We start from the raw sequence: 20,529 nt of genomic DNA, 5'->3' as shown, positions 1-20,529 counted from the left end.
CTTTCAGTTAGTCCTGACAAAGTGTCTCGGCCCGAAATGTTGACTGTACTTCTTCCGATAGATGCTGCCTGGCCTGCTGCATTCCACCAACATTTTGTGTGTGTTGCTTGAATTTCCAGCATCTGCAGATTTCCTTGTGTTTGCCTAATTCTGCTCCTATGTTTTATGGTTTTATTAGATCCTGGCATCCATTTCTCATTTCCAGCTAGTCCCCTCTCCTCTCCACATTCCTCAGCTACTTTTTTCCCCCCACAGAACTACAAGTTTCCTGAACATATTGATCATTTTTTGTAATTCATTAATGCGATCTGGCGTCACTGGCGAGGCTTGCTCTGGCTGTTCTTGCGAAGGTCACGTTCAGCCGCTGTAATGAAAATGCTGAAACGCTGTGACCAGGGAGGGAAGTCTCAGCTCTGACTCTGCAATGCTGAAGTAACAGGGGTATGTTTCCAGGTGGGAATTGTGGACTACCTGTAGTCAGGACCTGCAAAGGGGCAATAGGACCCATATACCTGGGGCCTGTGTAAAGCTCACGGGTTTACAGAGAACCTCCAAAGAAGGCTCGATGTCAGCTTTGGAGAGGAAGTTTAGTGGGATCTTAACTAGGGCGAATAAAGTAATACGGGGCTGAGACAGAGGTACCCATTTCCCTTAGCAGAGTATCTCAAATTGAAGCACAGAGATTTGAAGTAATTGAGGGACAGATTAAATAGTAAGACCAAAAGACAGCAGAAGCAGAATTAGGCCATTCAGCCCCTCGAGTCTATTCCGTCATTCCATCACGGTTTATTTATGACTCCCTTCTTCCCCATTCTCCTGAGTTCTCCCCGTAACCTGCCTCATCGTCTCATGAAACTGGTGTTTAATGGTCAGCACGGGTTTGATGGGCTAAGGGGCCTGCTTTCATGCTGACTGAACCCAAGGCAAAAGAGACCATTGAAAATCTTACCTGAGTATCCACCAACAGCCAAGAATGGAAAGACGGGTGCACCATAATCAGCCATGCAGCTCATTCCCATCTCCGTATTGTCCTTGAATGACAGAGGGGAGCTGCAGAAAGAAAGACATTCTCACTCACTGCAGCCAGGGAGCCAAAAGAGAATTGGTACCTCTCAGTGTGGTCACATGTACAGTCAAAAGCTTCCGTTTGCTTGCCATCCTAACAGATCACGCCATACACAAGCACCTCAAAGTAGTAGCTAAAAAAGAAAACAGAATGTAGAAACACTAGAAATCGTGCAGATGCTGGAAATCTTGAGCAAAGCAACACAAAGTGCTGGAGGAACCCAGCAGGTCAGGTAGCATCTATGGAGGGGAATGAAGTCCAACTATGGGTGGGTGGGGATAGGAAGTGAAGTAAGCAGCTGAGATTTCGAAGCTCAAAGTAAATTTATTATCAAAATACTGTAAGTGTATGTCACCACATACTATCCTGAGATTCATTCTACTCTGGGCATTCACAGTAGAACAAAGAAATACAACAGAATCGATGACTGGCAAAGTGCAAAAGTAGACAAATATGCAAATACAAAATGGATAAATAATGACTGAATAGATTATATTGAGAACATGATCCGAAAGCGAGTCTATAATTTGTGGAATCAGTTCGGGGTTGAGGTGAATGAAGTTATTAACAAAGGCGGAGCAAGATGTGAACTGCAAATCTAACACTATATTCTGTACCAACTACAAAATGCTGGCAGCATCTGAGGAGGGAAATGGACAGGGCTCATTTCAGGCCAAGACCCTTCATCAGGATGTTTTGGTGCAGAATGCCACTGTTCACTTCTCTCTATGGATGCTGCCTGACCTGCTGAGTTCCTCCAGCATTTTATACAGTACTGTGTGAAAGTCTTGGGAACATACTGTATATATATGTAGGGTGCCTGAGTACTGTACCTATCAATATGGAGCAGAAAGTGAGTTTGTAAATCTGGCGGGAGTAAAGGGTATTGGGAAAAGCAAGGGTGGAGTGCGGCGGGAGGGGTGTGGGGCAGGTGGCAGAGGAGTGCCAGAGGTGGGGATTAGCGTGGGTGCAGACACACCCAGCCCTGAGTCACCAGGCAAGGTCATTTGGTTCCAAACAATTGGTTTCTTGATCACTATAGAATGTCTCCCTGGTGTTTCCCACTCCCTCCCATCTCCCCTCCCCTTTCCCCAACCATGACTCCTCTCTCCCTGTTCCCCTTCCCACTCTCAGTCCACAATAGAGACTCATATCAGAATCAGGTTTATCGTCACGCAAATGTCATGAAATTGGTTTCCCTTTGCAGCAGCAGTACAGTGCAATACATGAAATTACTACAGTACTGTGCAAAAGTCTTAGGCACCCTAGCTATAGAAACTGTGTTGATCAAGATTTCCAGCATCTACAGAATCTCTTGTATTTCCACAATATTCTGCATTTTCTTTTGGCTTTCCCCTTTGTACCACCTCACCGGTTTAAGGTAGGCCGTATAGATAACATGCAAACAAAGTTGCTCCACTGTACCTTGGCAAATGTGAGAATAATAATGCAATTACCACAGCACCGGGTCAGACACCAAAACCGTGCCCAGGCGGTAAACAGGACAGGGAATGAAAGGTTTTGTCCCTGTTGGAATGGGTGGTTGTGTTTGGAACAAAAACAGCCTAGGGAAGTTTTAACACCAGCAGATGCGTTTGCAATTGATGGGAACAGACTTACAGGCTGGAAGAAGGGGGAATGATGTCCAGGTTGCACCCTCTGAGGGTGAGTGGTAGTAGGGGTGTCCAAACAGGAATTGGGTAAATGCCGAGAAGACAGAAGGGGGCCTTACTGGGCAGCTCCTGACAAGAGCCAGACTTGAAAGAACAGGAAAAATGCCTGACCTTTGCACTTTCATCAGCTGATTTGAGGGGGGGACCAAGGAAAGGGTAGAGAGCCCTACTCTCCACATGTTCCCCACCTCAAGCCATTGTGTCCTGTTCTCACTTTCTGGGCATCCCATCAACTGCAATGCCCTTCCCCTGCTGTGCCCTACGCACCAGCTTCCCGCCAATCCAGATGTGTTTCATTCTCCAGATGTGCCCTACTCCAGTTCTGACACACCCTCCAGCTTTAACCCCTTCCAGCCATGACCCTTTGCCCATCTGTTCCCCATCCAGCTGTGTTTCATTCTCCAGTTGTGACTTCCTCTCCAGATGTGCCCTACTCCAGTTGTGACCCTCTCCCCATCTGTTCCCCATCCAGCTGTGATCCATTCCCCAGCTGTGACTTCCTCTCCAGATGTGCCCTACTCCAGTTGTGACCCTCTCCCCAACTGTTCCCCATCCAGCTGTTTCATTCTCCAGTTGTGACCCTCTCCCCAACTGTTCCCCATCCAGCTGTTTCATTCTCCAGTTGTGACCCTCTCCCCATCTGTTCCCCATCCAGCTGTGATCCATTCCCCAGCTGTGACTTCCTCTCCAGATGTGCCCTACTCCAGTTGTGACCCTCTCCCCAACTGTTCCCCATCCAGCTGTTTCATTCTCCAGTTGTGACCCTCTCCCCAACTGTTCCCCATCCAGCTGTTTCATTCTCCAGTTGTGACCCTCTCCCCAACTGTTCCCCATCCAGCTGTTTCATTTTCCAGTTGTGACCCTCTTCCCACCTGTTCCCCATCCAGCTGTGACTTCCTCTCCAGATGTGTCCTACTCCAGTTGTGACCCTCTCCCCATCTGTTCCCAATCCAGCTGTGACCCATTCCCCAGCTGTGACTTCCTCTCCAGATGCCTCTCCCGCCGGCGGCGACCCAATTACCTACTTCACACAGTAGAGGAAATGGTCCCGCCAGTCCACGGTGCCGTTCTTCCCGGCTATGCTCTGCAGGGCCACGGCGTTGATCCTGCTCCTGTTGTTCTGGAAGTACTGGAGGAGGCTGTTTACGGCACAGTCGGTGGAGCGCGGTGAGTAAGGGTTGAGCGGGGCAAAGCAGAAGTCCTTGAGGCTGATGTTCCTCTGGGCCTTTTCGGACCACACCTCGATGTTCTGCAGCCTGGTCTGGAAGTCCAGCAGTTCCAAGAGGATGTCCTTGGAGAAGATGCCCGAGAACCTGTTTTTGCCGAACAGCACCGACTCGTAGGTGTAGGCCGAGCGGTTGCTCACGGTGATGATGATCTGATTGGTGCGGAAGAAGGGGCCGAAGTTGGCATCGTGGAAGTCTTTCTCCCGCCGGGCGCGGCTGTTGGGTGCCGACCAGAGCTGCACCGGGTCGGTGGTCAGCGTGATGTAGGTCAGGCCGGCCGAGAGCACCGCCACGACGACCACCGAGGCGCCGATGACCGGCAGCGGGTGTCGCGCCACCGCCGTTCCCCAGCGCCTGAAGGCGTTGGCCACCCACCCTTGGGTGACCTGACTGACCTTGTAGGCGCAGTCCCCGTCGCCCGGGGCCGCCGGGGAAGCCTTGCCCGCCAGCCGGCTCCTCAGCGCCCAGCGGACAGTCAGGAAGACCGCGAAGAGGGCGGTCAGCGCGCAGAAGAGGGCGATGCAGACCACCAAGGAGCCGGGGAGGCTTCCGATCTCCCAGGGGACGGGGGTCGGCGGCGGGGTCGGGATGGGTGGGCAGGAGGCTGGGCAGTCTTGGCAGGAGCACGCCTGGCCGTCGCTGGCCGTGGACTCGTTGCACCTCCAGAAGTGGCCGCCGTAGGGCACGAAGCCGCCGCCGGGCCCCGCCTCGTCGGCGGCCACCAGCACGAAGTCGATGTCGAAGGGGGCCAGCCCGTTGCCGGAGTCTCCCTGGAAGTTGAGCCAGCGCTGGGTGGTGCAGAGCGCCGCGCCGTACTTGCCACACATGGGCGAGATGGCGTAGCCGCCGGTGGCCGGGATCCGCACGTTCTTGCACGAGTCGAAGGTCCCGTCCGCGAACTGCCGCTGGTAGAAGCACCGGTACTCGAGCACCGCCAGGCGCGGCGGCCCCGTCTCGTTGGCCATGAAGGTCCTGGTGACATTAATGTGGAGGCTTTGGTTGGGGCTGCAGGTATTCTGGCAGTGAAGGTTGATGAAGTTCTGTACGCACGACGGGCAGCGGACCAGCAGCGCCTTGGAGAGGGACAGGCTCTTCTCCAACATCTTCAGCTGCTTGACGTTACAGCACGCCCGGGTAGAGCTCCCGGTGTAGAGCATGGGGCAGACCTGCTTCAGCATGGACAGGTGATTTCCTGTCAAGTGGAGGGCCGGCCCGTTATACACACAGGGCACCCTGGCCGGGAGAAGGTTGTTGCCCACCTCCGGGTTCTTGCCGCAGTCCTCGCTGAAGGAACAGTACCCGGCCTGGTGAATGGTGCTGCCGTTGGCCTGCTGGAGAGGAACAGACTCTCAGACAAGTGAAACTCTCAAATTTTGATCAAAGCATAGATAATGCTGGAGGAATTCAGCAAATCAGGCAGCATCTATGGAGGGAAATACAGTCCATATTCCAGGCCTAGACCCTTCATCAGGGCTTAACCCAAGGGCAAGTGGCTGCTAGACTTCTGCCCCAAACTCTTCATAGAGGTAGCCTGGCCTGCTGAAACCCTTTGACAACAGGTTCTCCACCAACCATTATCCCATTCTCCACCAGGTGACCACCATCCGATTTCAGGAACCTGCCCCTTGCCAAAGTGAATATTCAATTGGACCTTTGGCCATTTTGCAGATCACCATCATTGGACAATTAAATGCCGGCCAACCCTGCCAAGTTCATGTCCCTTCCAAGACCTCCCACCACATACAGCCATACCCTCTTCTCGCTGCTACCATTAGCAAAGAGGTACATGAGCCTTGGGTCCCACACTACCAGGTTTAGGAACAGTTATTACCCCTCAACCATCAGGTCCCATACCACCAGGTTCAGGAACAGTTATTACCCCCTCAACCATCAGGTCCCACACCACCAGGTTCAGGTACAGTTATTACCCCTCAACCATCAGGTCCCCACACCACCAGGTTCAGGAACAGTTATTACCCCCTCAACCATCAGGTCCAACACCACCAGGTTCAGGAACAGTTATTATCCCTCAGCCATCAGGTCCCACACCACCAGGTTCAGGAACAGTTATTACCCCTCAACCATCAGGTCCCACACCACCAGGTTCAGGAACAGTTATTACCCCTCAACCATCAGGTCCCACACCACCACGTTCAGGAACAGTTATTACCCCTCAACCATCAGGTCCCACACCACCAGGTTCAGGTACAGTTATTACCCCTCAACCATCAGGTCCCCACACCACCAGGTTCAGGAACAGTTATTACCCCTCAACCATCAGGTCCCACACCACCAGGTTCAGGTACAGTTATTACCCCTCAAGCATCAGGTCCCACACCACCAGGTTCAGGAACAGTTATTACCCCTCAACCATCAGGTCCCACACCACTAGGTTCAGGAACAGTTATAACCCCTCAAGCATCAGGTCCCACACCACCGTGTTCAGGAACAGTTATTACCCCTCAAGCATCAGGTCCCACACCACCATGTTCAGGAACAGTTATTACCCCTCAACCATCAGGTCCCACACCACCAGGTTCAGGAACAGTTAATACCCCTCAACCATCAGGTCCCACACCACCAGGTTCAGGTACAGTTAGTACCCCTCAACCATAAGGTCCCACACCACTAGGTTCAGGAACAGTTATTACCCCTCAAGCATCAGGTCCCACACCACCGTGTTCAGGAACAGTTATTACCCCCTCAACCATCAGGTCCCACACCACTAGGTTCAGGAACAGTTAATACCCCTCAACCATCAGGTCCCACACCACCAGGTTCAGGTGCAGTTATTACCCCTCGAACACCAGGTCCAGGAACAGTTATTACCTCTCAACCATCAGGTCCCACACCACTAGGTTCAGGAACAGTTATTACCTCTCAACCATCAGGTCCCACACCACCAGGTTCAGGAACAGTTATTACCCCTCAACCATCAGGTCCCACACCACCAGGTTCAGGTACAATTATTACCCCTCAAACATCAGGTCCCCACACCACCAGGTTCAGGAACAGTTATTACCCCTCAACCATCAGGTCCCACACCACCAGGTTCAGGAACAGTTATTACCCCACAACCATCAGGTCCCACACCACCAGGTTCAGGTACAGTTAGTACCCCTCAACCATCAGGTCCCACACCACCAGGTTCAGGTGCAGTTATTACCCCTCGAACACCAGGTCCAGGAACAGTTATTACCCCTCAACCATCAGGTCCCACACCACCAGGTTCAGGAACAGTTATTACCCCACAACCATCAGGTCCCACACCACCAGGTTCAGGTACAGTTATTACCCCTCAACCATCAGGTCCCACACCACCAGGTTCAGGAACAGTTATTACCCCCTCAACCATCAGGTCCCACACCACCAGGTTCAGGTACAGTTATTACCCCTCAACCATCAGGTCCCACACCACCAGGTTCAGGAACAGTTATTACCTCTCAACCATCAGGTCCCACACCACCAGGTTCAGGTACAGTTATTACCCCTCAACCATCAGATCCCACACCACCAGGTTCAGGAACAGTTATTACCCCCTCAACCATCAGGTCCCACACCAGCAGGTTCAGGAACAGTTAATACCCCTCAACCATCAGGTCCCACACCACCAGGTTCAGGTGCAGTTATTACCCCTCGACCATCAGGTCCAGGAACAGTTATTACCCCTCAACCATCAGGTCCCACACCACTAGGTTCAGGAACAGTTATTACCTCTCAACCATCAGGTCCCACACCACCAGGTTCAGGAACAGTTATTACCCCTCAACCATCAGGTCCCACACCACCAGGTTCAGGAACAGTTATTACCCCTCAACCATCAGGTCCCACACCACCAGGTTCAGGTACAGTTATTACCCCTCAACCATCAGGTCCCACACCACTAGGTTCAGGAACAGTTATTACCCCTCGACCATCAGGTCCCACACCACCAGGTTCAGGTACAGTTATTACCCCTCAACCATCAGGTCCCACACCACTAGGTTCAGGAACAGTTATTACCCCCTCAACCATCAGGTCCCACACCACCAGGTTCAGGAACAGTTATTACCCCTCAACCATCAGGTCCCACACCACTAGGTTCAGGTACAGTTATTACCCCTCAAACATCAGGTCCCCCACCACCAGGTTCAGGAACAGTTATTACCCCTCAACCATCAGGTCCCACATCACTAGGTTCAGGAACAGTTATTACCCCCTCAACCATCAGGTCCCACACCACTAGGTTCAGGAACAGTTAATACCCCTCAACCATCAGGTCCCACACCACCAGGTTCAGGTGCAGTTATTACCCCTCAACCATCAGGTCCCACATCACTAGGTTCAGGAACAGTTATTACCCCCTCAACCATCAGGTCCCACACCACTAGGTTCAGGAACAGTTAATACCCCTCGACCATCAGGTCCCACACCACCAGGTTCAGGAACAGTTATTACCCCTCAACCATCAGGTCCCCACACCACCAGGTTCAGGAACAGTTATTACCCCTCAACCATCAGGTCCCACACCACCAGTTTCAGGTACAGTTATTACCCCTCAACCATCAGGTCCCACACCACCAGTTTCAGGTACAGTTATTACCCCTCAACCATCAGGTCCCACACCACTAGGTTCAGGAACGGTTATTACCTCTCAACCATCAGGTCCCACACCACCAGGTTCAGGAACAGTTATTACCCCTCAACCATCAGGTCCCACACCACCAGGTTCAGGTACAGTTATTACCCCTCAAACATCAGGTCCCCACACCACCAGGTTCAGGCACAGTTATTACCCCTCAACCATCAGGTCCCACACCACCAGGTTCAGGAACAGTTATTACCCCTCAAGCATCAGGTCCCACACCACCATGTTCAGGAACAGTTATTACCCCTCAACCATCAGGTCCCACACCACTAGGTTCAGGAACAGTTATTACCCCTCAAGCATCAGGTCCCACACCACCATGTTCAGGAACAGTTATTACCCCTCAACCATCAGGTCCCACATCACTATGTTCAGGAACAGTTATTACCCCCTCAACCATCAGGTCCCACACCACTAGGTTCAGGAACAGTTAATACCCCTCAACCATCAGGTCCCACACCACCAGGTTCAGGTGCAGTTATTACCCCTCGACCATCAGGTCCCACACCACCAGGTTCAGGAACAGTTATTACCCCTCAACCATCAGGTCCCACACCACCAGGTTCAGGTACAGTTATTACCCCTCAACCATCAGGTCCCACACCACCCGTTTCAGGTACAGTTATTACCCTTCAACCATCAGGTCCCACACCACCAGTTTCAGGTACAGTTATTACCCCTCAACCATCAGGTCCCACACCACCAGGATCAGGAACAGTTATTACCCCTCAACCATCAGGTCCCACACCACCAGGTTCAGGAACAGTTATTACTCCTCAACCATCAGGTCCCACACCACCAGGTTCAAGAACAGTTATTACCCCTCAACCATCAGGTCCCGCACCACCAGGTTCAGGAACAGTTACTACCCCTCAACCATCAGGTCCCACACCACCAGGTTCAGGAACAGTTATTACCCCTCAACCATCAGGTCCCACAGCACCAGGTTCAGGAACAGTTATTACCTTTTAGCTTTCTGGCTCATGAACCAGTGTAGATAACTTCACTGACCTCAGTGCTGGACTGACTCCACAACCTATAGACCATGGGTTCTTAAACTTTCTTGTGCCATGGACCTTCTGAAGGTCCGTTGAAACCCAGGACCCTTCTCAGAATCATGTGTTTATATACATGAAATATAAGACATAGGATTATAAAAGACACCAATTATATTGAGACACAGTTAACAAAATATTTTTTTTCAATTGTGATATTATAATGTATGTACTTCTTTATCAATGTATTAAATAACTAGTGGTGAGCGTGCCGTACATGATATTTTGAGATATCTGTTACAACTGAATGTGATAGGAAACGATCTGTCATTTCTATTGGTGACAAAGTCACTGGAATTGCTAATACTAATTTGGTTTGTTGCCTACATTCATAAGTGAAGGAAACGCTAGGTTTGAATTGGAGGTTAGTGAAAATAAAAATGTTTATCTTTTCCAATCCAAGTTCACAGACCCTTTGGAATCTATCCCGAGGGGTTTGTGAACTCCAGATTAAAATCATCTGCTGTACGCTCGCTTTCAGGGGCTCTATAACTCATGTTCTTGGTATTATTTACTTTTTTATTATTTGCGTAATGTCTTCTTTTGCACATTAGTTTTTCAGTCTTTGTTATTCATAGTTGTTCTTAAACTATTGTTTTCTTTATTTTCCTGTGAATGCCTGCAAGAAAATAAATCTCAAGGTAGAGTATGGTGACGTGTATGTAGTTTGATAATAAATCAGCTTTGACTTTGAGGAGAGATGGGATACACTGGACATTTTTCCAGGAATGGAGGAGGCTTGGGGTAGGGGACCTGACACAGGTTTACAACTTAAGGGAGTCATAGATGGTGTAGATGTAGGGAGCCTTCCTTCGTGGCTGAGAAGTCTAAAGCTTTGGGTCAGGAAGAAGAGCTTTAGAGGGAATCTGAGGAAGAACTTTTTCATTTGGGTAAGGTTGGAGTCTAGTCTGCACGGCCTGAGGAGGTGGTGGAGGCAGACACTCCCACAACATTGAAGAGATTCTAAATGAGGACTCTGGACATGCGACCTTTGCTGATTAGGACATTGAGTTCAAAGGTCAAAAAGTCAGGTTTCATCTACTGTATATAAAACTTTGGTTAGTGCTGTCAGATCTCTGAACAGTCCAAGAAACTATTTTGCTTTCATTTCACACTGATTTATTTATTATATTTCTTGTAACTTCTAGTAATATTTTTGTGATTCGTTCTGTACTACTGCTGCAAAACAAATTTCCTGCCATGCATCAGTGATGATGAAGCTGATTCTGAGGTAGTGGGTGCAGTTACAGACAGGATGTGGAGGCTTTGGAGGGGATGCTGGTGAAGCTCTTGTGGGAACACTACAACAGTCTGATGGAGCTGGAGTAAAGCCAGGGGTTTGCTGCCAGACCCTCGGCTGGAGGGAACAACAAAAACTTCTCTTGTGAGATGCATCTTGGAGGGAGGAGGTTGGGGCATGTAGATTGCCGGACAAAGGAGCTTTGGGGGTGTTGGGTTGGGGGAGAGCTCAATAAGCAGATTCCATTGTAGTAGGTTCTGCTTCTGATACAGAGAATGTCTTCTTCTGCTGTCTGTGGGACAGCAGTTCCTCAGCTGATTGGCCTGAGGCAGTCGTGATCTTGCTCTCTGCCCTGTTCCATCGTGTTTGTAGTCTGCTTCCTCAAGGGTTCACCAAGATGCTGCCTAGATTGCTTTCCCTAGACCATCAGAGGCCAAGGGGAAACTTGACAGAAGTCTATAGAATTATGAGGGGTATTGATGGAGTAGACATTCAGAGTTCTTCCCCGCCCCCCCAAAGGTAGAAAGGTCAAGGTAGCAGAGTGGAGATGTGTCTCTACCAAAGGAGGTGTAAGGCGCTCCTTCCCTCCGCTAGCCTGCAGGTCCCCCTCAGGCAAGGTGTAGCACCTGCTTAGCCCCTGATCAGGGTCACGTGAAGCCATGGGAACAGGTGGAGGATGGTCGTAAGAGCAGCCAGTGCATATCGCAAATCCAGGTTATACAACCACTGACGCCAGTCAGATAATCTCTGAAGAGTATTGATAATGGCTGGGCTCACCCGTCTTGTAAAGACACTGCCTGGAAGAAGGCAATGGCAAACCACTTCCGTAGAAAAATTTGCCAAGAACAATTATGGTCAAAAGACCATGATCACCCGTGTCATACAACACGGCACATAATGATGATGTCATACTACACAGCACATGATGATGATGAGAAATGTCAGCAAGTAAAGGACATGCATTTAAAGTGATGAGGTAAAGTTCAAAGTGTTTTATCACAGAGAGAGATAGAGAGTTGTAACGCTCTGCTACGGGTGGTGATGGACGCAAATATGATAGAGGAGGTGCTTAAGAGGTTAGACTGAGACATGATTGAACATGAATTTGCACATCTCTGCCAGTCTGCCAGGCTCAAAGTCTGCACATCCAGGAATCTGCGGAGGCTGAAGGCCAAGGACGGCCTGATCTAGGGTTAGAGGAGTTTGTGTGCGTGGGAGGGAGGAACGGGGCTTGTTTTGCAGTGTTGTTCTGCCGAGCATTCTGGACATGCTGTGTTGGCACCAGAATATGTGGAGACACTTGCGGGCTGCCCCCAGCACATCCTCGGGTGTGTTGGTTGTTAATGCAAATGAGGCATTTCACTCTGTTTCAACGTGATGAATTAAATCTGTAAGTGCAGGAATGGAGGGATATGGACCGTGTGCAATTTATTTTAATGCAGCATCATGTTTGGCACAGACATGGAGGGCCACAGGGCCAGTTCCTGTGTTGTACTGTTTGTGTGGCGACCTGAGATGCCAAGGTGTGAAAGATTACAGACCAACTGCATGTAAATGGGTTTGGTACAGACATGATGGTCAACGTCACCATGGACAGTCCCAATCCCGGCTGCAAAAGGAGGAGAGTTGGGCATCGGGCTGGCAACCTCCTCCCCCAACAATGCAGTGAGACAGAAACTCCAACAAGACGCTGGAAAGCACAAGTAGTCATGTGATGTAAGTGGAGACTCAGATCAAGTTTCATTATAGTTCAACCATATATGGATACAGCTGAAGGAAACAGCCTTCCTCTGGGGCCAAGGTACAAGACATACACAGCACACTCAAGCCAGCAAGCAGACATACAGGGTATATTTTTTTTTGCCTGACTGTATGACTGATGAACCTGTGGCCCAGGGTGGAGCACTCTAGCCAGTCTTGGCTCCCATAGAGGTGATGGGCTTAAGACGAAGTACTCGATGTTCAGTACAGCCAAGTGTGCTAAAGCTCCTGCCTTGCTCACTGGGTGATAATTGGCCTCAGCTCAGTTTTCTCACATCGTTCTAGATCCCCTGATTCCTGATATTTGGTACCATTGTTAACACAGACATCGTGGGCCTCTTCTTGGACTGTACTGACTAGCTTTATTTGTCACATCTGTCAAAACATACAGTGAGATGCATCATTTCAAATGGGACAGCATGTTGGCATAGTGGTTAGCACAACACTTTAGAGTACCAACAATCAAGTTCAATTCCCACTGTTGTCTGTAAGGAGTTTGTACGTTCTCCCTCTGTGGTGAACTACATATACCTGTCTAGACACGCCCCCCCCCCCCGACTGCTCCTGTGGCTCCTCCCACGGACCCCGGTATAAAGGCGATTGGGGCCTGAGCCCAGCCCTCAGTCTCCAGGATGTAGCATGGTGGTCAATTGCTGCTTGATCTTTCTTCCAGTCAATAAAAGACAATATCTTGCCTCATGTCTCAGAGAGTTATTGATGGTGCATCACCCTGTGACCACATGGGCTTTCTCTGGCTGTTCCAGTTTCTTCACACAGTCCAGCGACGTACCACTTAGAGGGTAATTGGTCGTTATAGATTCTCCTACGCTCCAGGGAATTAAGTTCAACCTTTCCCTATAACTTGGGACCTCAAGTCACGGCAACATATTGTTGGGCGCCACCATACTGTAGCAGTTAGCACAATGCCATTACAGCTCGGGCCATCTATTCAGTTCTGAGGTTTTCCCTGTGCAATGGGTGGGTTTTCTCCAAAGGTATACTGGTTAGTTGGTTAATTGGTCATTGTACAAAGTTTGTAAATTGTCCTGTGATTAGGCTCGGGTTAAATCAGGAGTTGCGGGGGTGACACAGCATGAAGGGCCAAAGGGCATACTCTGCACTGTATCTCAATGAATAAAACAATAAATAAATAAATGCCAAATCAAACCTTGAAGGTTGGTGCTTAAGGGAAGTGCCACCACTCTTCCAGCGGCAACATAGCACACCAACAACTCGCCAGCTCTTAACTCGTATGTCTTGGGAATGTGGGAGGGAAGTGGAGGACCTAGAGGAAGCCTGTGGTCACGGGGAGAACATACAAACTCCTTACAGACAGTGATTAGAAGTGAAGCCCGATCCTACAGCTGGTTCTGTAATGGCGTTACACTGACAACTACACTACCGTGCTGGCCTTTGGATTTCATTGCCTGTGATGGCACTTCCAGTGAATGCCAGTTTCCATGAAGGGCACCACGGCAGTGTGGCAGTTCGCCTGATGCCATTGCAGCCTGGGGTGTCGGAGTTCAATTCTGACATCCTCCATAAGGAGTTTGTACGTTCTTCCCACGTGCGCGTGGGTTTCCTCCCTCGTCCGTACCGGTTAGCAGGTTAACCATCCTGTGATTAGACTGGGGTTTAATTGGTGGGTTGCTGGACAATGCTGTTTGCTGGATCAGAAGTGCCTGTTCTGTATCTCTAAAATAAATAGAATCTGGTGAGACCATCCAGACACATCCTTTGACCATTTTGAATGTACTGTCCAATACTGTTATGGAATGAACAATCCAGTTGAATAGACAACCGGGACTGAACCTCTGAAGGAAAGAATTCCAGATATTCAGCCACTCCAAGGGAAGACATTTCCCCTCACTAGGGATCAGCGTAGAATTAATGAGGGTTCTCAGTAGGAATCTGGACAGAGAGATGATAATTTACCAAGCTTGAGAAAACTGCACCGACTCATCAAGACTCTTTAAACACCTTTCAAACCAACAATCTCTACCGGCTCGAGGGACAAGGAGACCACCACCTGGAAGTTGCTCTCCAAGCCCCACACACCATCCTGACTTGGAGATGTGCCGCTGTCCTTTGACCATCGCCTGGAGGTATCAACCTAACAACATTGAGGGTCGACCCACACCTCAAAGACTGCAGTAGTTCAGCTTATCACCACCTTCTCAAGGGCAACTATGGATGGGCAACTTACATTTCATCCCCCGGGCAGTTAATCTGATCAATCATTCTAGTTAGCCGCCATTCGTCTATTAACCCTGTTACTGCGCTGCACTGTAAAATCTTTAAACCACTTTTTATCATGCTGTTTACATTGTAAATATAGGTTGGTATTTATGCATATTTTATCCCGCAGCAGTACTTCATTCTCGAGCTTTATTCATTCCATAATTCTTTATGATTGTTGAACATTGTTGTATTTTGTGGTCCTGACCAACACACTACAATAAATTCCTAATATTTGTAAACATGCATTCAGAGGCCACTTTATTAGGTACACCTGTACACCTGCTCGTTAATGCAAATATCTAATCAGCCAGTCGTGTGGCAGCAACTCAATGCATAAAAGCATGCAGACACGGTCAAGAGGTTCAGTTGTTGTTCAGACCAAACATCAGAAAGAGGAAGAAATGTGATTTAAGTAAGTGACTTTGACTGTGGAATGATTGTTGGTGCCAGATGGGGTGGTTTGAGTATCTCAGAAACTGCTGATCTCCTGGGATTTTCCTGCACAACACTCTCTAGAGTTTATAGAGATTGGTGCAAAAAAATACAAACAATATTTATTTATTTATTGAGAACAAGCATGGGATAGGCCCTTCCAGCTCTCTGAACCACACCACACAACAATCCCCTGAGGTACAGGTCAATGTTCTGTGGCCCATTAACCTGAGTTATAGGGAAAGGTTGAATAGGTTAGGACTTCATTCCCTGGAGGGTAGGAGCATTTATAATGACCACTTAACCTTCCAGCTGGTACATCTTCAGATTATGGAGGAAACCCACGTGGTCACTGGGAGAACGTACAAACTCTTTGGAGGCAGCAGCGGGAAATGGACCCGGGTCTCCAGTAAGTGGCAGCTCTGGCAGTTTCCCATTCTCACCGTAAAGATATGCCCTCTAGTATATTTCCACCCCAGACGCTAACTCTATCTGTGCCTCTCATACGTCTCTCAGGTACCCTCCTCTCCCACACCCCCGCCCCTCATTTCCTTGTCACAGATATGTTTTGGGCTTCTTTTTTTAACTTAATAAAAACACAGTATTTACACAAAACATTACTGCACAGTACAGGCCCTTCAGCCCATGATTTTGTGCCAATATTTTAGCCTACTTCACAATCAATCTAACGCTTCCCTCCCACACAACCCATAATACAAATTTTTCTTTCATTTATTTGCCTATCTAAGAGTTTCTCATACATGAGTGCATCAGCCTTTACCACCAACCTGGCAGTTTATTCAAGGCACTCACCACTCTCTGTGTGTAAAAAAAAAACTACCTCTGACATCTCCCCAAAATATCCAGCGTTCAGCTTAAAATGATATCCTCCACTTTTAACCCTGCCATTCTGGGTAGAAGGTTCTCTACCTATCTCTACATCACCATACACTACTTTGAGATTTATCATTTTGCGGGCATTTACAGGAAAATGAATACAATAGAATTTGTGAAAAACTATATATGTGAAGACTAACAAATGAGCAATGTGCAAAAGAAGACAAAGTTCGAATTAAACTTATTTACGTACACATATGTCAGCATGTTCAACCCTGACATTCATTTTCTTGCAGGTAGACTTATTAAGTCCGTAGTAGAATCAATGAAAAACCACACCAACTGGGTGTCCAACCAGAGTGAAAAAGACAACAAGCTGTGCTAATACAAAAAGAAGAAACAATAATAATAAATAAAAATGCAGTAAGTATTGAGAGCATGAGAAGAAAAATCTTTTAAAGAGAGTCCATAGGTTATGGGAACATTTCAATGATGGGGCATGTGAAGTTATCCCCATTGGTTCAAGAGCCTGATGGTTGAGGGGTAATAACTGTTCCTGAACCTAGTGATGTGGGACCTGATACTCTTATACACTGCTCAAGTCGCCCTAGGAAAATGTCCCTGGCTGCCCACTTAATCTGTGTCTCTTATCATCCTGTACACATGAATGAAGTCTCTGTTCATTCTCCGTCACTCCAAAGAGAAGAGCGTTAGCTTGCTCAACCTTTGCATATTTATAACTGTTGTAACATTTTCCATACTTATAACCTTAATAAGATTATTAAATTAAGGCATGATGTTCCCCATCCAGCCCTTGGAGTGCCCACTAGTCCCTCTGCAGACAGACCCACTTTGGTATAAAGTGCCAACTGACCCTTACTCCAGAAAGCAGGAAATACCAGTGTAGAGCTGTAACAAAAGTTATGCGGTAATTAAAAATCATTTTACTCACGAAATCTGAGAGAAACTCACCGTGAACAAGTGACCGATCAGCAGTAGTAATACGACATCTGGCTGCTTTGTGAACATTTCAGATTTCTTCCTCTTTTGCTTTACAATGTGACAATTATGCTTCTGTTAAATAGATCTCAGGTAATCCTAAAAGAGAGAGTTAATCCGAAATGGTAGCTCACTCAACAATGAGGCCCTATATCAGATTTATGACCATTTTGTTATCGTTAATCTGGTCTGATGGGGAGCAACCAGTCAGGAAGAGCATATACTTATCAATTTTCAGTTATGATTAACCCAAAGAATTGAATTTGAACAGTGTATCTGCTGCCATTTAGCAGTTAATTGTTAGCCAGTATAGTAATATTTATGTTGCTGGCTTGGCTGTAGAGATTGGTTGGCTGGGAAACTCGTAACCTTGATCTGTGGCTTCTCCTAGTTTTTAGCACCACGGCACACCAGGAGTTCTCCTCCCCCCCCTGTAAAAAAATACTCAGGGATTCTCACCCTGGAAGAGAAAAATAGAGAAAAAGATTACAGGGATTCTCGCTCAGGAAGAGAAAAAAATCCAGCCAGGTAGAAACCTGACAACTTGTGTCTATTTGTTAATTTACATGGAAGCCAAGTCATTGGGTATATTTAAAGTGGAGTTTGCAGGAGAATGGGGTTGAGAGGGATAATACATCAGCGATGGTAGAATGGCAGAACAGTCTCAATGGGCCAAATGGCCTGATTATGTCTTAGATATTTATCTATTTATTTGGTTATTTATTTTTAATTTTCCCAGTTTGTCTTCTTTTGCACGTTGCACGTTGTCTATCTTTGTATATAGTTTTCAGCATAGTACAGTGTATGGTGACAATAGTCTTAGGCACCCTAGGTATTTTATATGGTTTTAAATGGCATGGCCTCCAGAGAGCCCTGATATCATCGAAGCTGTCTGGAGTTACCTGGAGTTGACAGAAGCAAGCAAGACAGCCAAGGTCTGCAGAAGAACTGTGGGAAGTTCTCTAAGCTGCTTGGAACAACCTACCGGCTGATTTTCTTAAATAACTGCACGATAGTGCATGTAAAAGCATTTATGCAGTTTTAAAGGCCAAGGGTGGTCACACCAAATATTAATTTGATTTAGATTTTTACTGTCTACTGCTCTTTATTGCATTTTTGATCATTCAAAACATTTCATCAATTTTGAAAGCATCATTGCTTTACAGAATGTTTTTATATTTGCTCAGAACTGTATATACTTTGCTAATAAATCTACTTAAAAATGTTTTGAACTTTGTTCAAACTGGGGTGTAGCTGTACTGCCTCTTGTGGTTAAGTAGCCTGCTCTCATTTACTATCTGTGCTCAAAGCCCACACTGATGTAAAATTCAAAAAGACAATGAGTTTAGTGGTGAGAGAAAGGAGGGAAATGGGGTAAAAAAAAAGGTAAATGAAGTCCAAAGAACTGCAGATGCCAAAACCCAAAATAGAAAGAATAAATTCTGGAAGTGTTGGTAAGAACATGTATAAAATGGTGGAGGAACTCAGCAGGTCAGGCAGCATCCATGGAAAAAAGTAAACAGTCAACATTTTGCGCGGTGACCACAAAGGAAGGGAGAAGAAGACAGAATAAAAAGGTTGGAGAGGGGAAGGAGTACAAGCTAGAAGATGATGGATGAGACCAGGTAAGGGGGAAGGTGGCTGAATCGAGAAGCTGGGACGTGATAGGTCAGACACTATTGGTGCGGAGAGGAAGAGTCTCTGATTTTGGTAAGGGATCCGTCACTGAAGTCGGAACTATTAGGAAACAAGGACATTCAGATTCAAATTTACTCATCACATATACGTTGTAACATGCAGAAAAATTCATTGTGTTAACAACTAGCACAACCTAAGAGTGTGCTGGGGGCAGCCCACAAGTGTTGGTACACACATGTTCCTGAGCCAACATAGCATGCCCACATCAGCCCACTCTTTGCACACAGAATTCTACAGCAAAATCAGAGAACATCTTTGTAAATCAATTGTACTAGCCCATATTCCCTTAACCCCTTGGACACAAGAAATGATCCCAGCAATAATACCTGTCACAGTGAACACTGACAAATGACTGGACCCAGGTGCAGAGGAATGGCGGACTCCCATGAAGAGACCGAAATAAGAGACTATACATAGGAATTTAAACAGAACAACACTGGCACAAGCGAGCGACACTCTGATGCAAATCAAACTGAAGACAAGGACCCCATGATGAGCAGTAAATGGGGCATCTGCATTAAATAATCATAGAATGCAGGAAACCCGTGCCAGTCACAATTAAGTTGACGAGATTAAACAGAAAGCACCAGGGCTAAACAACTCTTGTTAAGACAACAGTCAGTGAATACAGGTGCTTGAGAATCTTAGAGCCCCAATGCTGTATGGCTGGCTGCAGAGACCTGTGGGGCTCATAACAAATAGCCAGTCCAAAGGTTGATCAGAAGTTTGGAAGCCGATGGTGGGAACTCCAAGTCTACAAATCTCAGCAAGTCCAAAATTCAAATACATTTATTATCAAAACATGTGTACGTTATACAGCCTTTTGATTCATCTCCTCACAGGCAGCCACAAAACAAGAAACCCAAAAGAACCCATTAACAAAAAGACCAACAATCACCCAATGTGCAGAGAGGGAGAGAGAGAAAAAAACAAATTGTACAAACAATAAAAGTGAGCAAATAGCATTTAGAGAGAAAGAGTTCTCAGACATGAACGCCAGATCAGGTCACAGCCTCAGGTCATCACACAGCAGAGAAGACCATACGGAAAGTCAAAAGCCCAATGTCTGTGAATCCATACATCTGCCGGAGTGTGTGGGTTGGAGGGATGGGGCTTGTTTCATTGTTGATGCTTTCTTACTTAGGAATGTTCTGTCATGTTGTGTTCTGTGTTGTTCTGCCAAGCATCGTGGGCATGCTATGTTGGCGGCACTCGTGGGCTGCCCTCAGCTCATCACTTGGGGCGCCCTTTGTCAACACAAAGTATGCATTTCACCGTATGTTTCGATTTACACTTGATAAGTAAATCTGAATCAGAATTCCACATCTAATCTGTATCATTTAAGCCAGTATTTCTGAAGTATGTAATGTACCTGTACTGCCGGACTGTCCAGGTACGAGTAACACACCTGAACAGTTCCAAGGTATAAGATATATGCCAGTTGCCTGACTGGCCTCAAAATGCATCTCTATATTTCCAATGTGTCAAATATATAATGGAGCAAGTGACGTTGATCTGTTTTGTGAATTTCCTAGCACTACATTGTATTATTGTACTGTAATATGTTTTAGAAGGTATGTCATCAATATGTGCAGTTGTGTTTGTCCCCATTACGGGGCTGGGTGGGGGTTGGAGAGGGTGCAGTGAGGTTTTTATTTTACTTTATTTAGAGAT

At 47.3% G+C, this 20,529-nt stretch overlaps 1 protein-coding gene across 1 annotated transcript in view; it reads right to left on the bottom strand.

Annotated features, from left to right (window-relative positions):
- npc1l1 (NPC1-like 1) overlaps positions 1-20,529 on the bottom strand; it is an 80,015-nt gene that overhangs the window by 52,743 nt on the left and 6,743 nt on the right. The window contains exons 2-4 of the mRNA XM_059963401.1: positions 17,131-17,256; positions 3,765-5,296; positions 950-1,050 (exon numbers count right to left, since the gene is read on the bottom strand). Coding sequence (XP_059819384.1) covers positions 950-1,050; positions 3,765-5,296; positions 17,131-17,187 — 1,690 coding nt within the window. The 5' untranslated portion in view covers positions 17,188-17,256. The remainder of the gene's footprint in view (positions 1-949; positions 1,051-3,764; positions 5,297-17,130; positions 17,257-20,529) is intronic.

Source organism: Hypanus sabinus, chromosome 1 (assembly GCF_030144855.1).
Source record: "Hypanus sabinus isolate sHypSab1 chromosome 1, sHypSab1.hap1, whole genome shotgun sequence".
In the NCBI taxonomy this organism is placed as follows: Eukaryota; Metazoa; Chordata; class Chondrichthyes; order Myliobatiformes; family Dasyatidae; genus Hypanus; species Hypanus sabinus.
The sequence above is the reverse complement of the archived record's forward strand: the minus strand, read 5'-3'. Positions and strand labels throughout refer to the sequence as shown.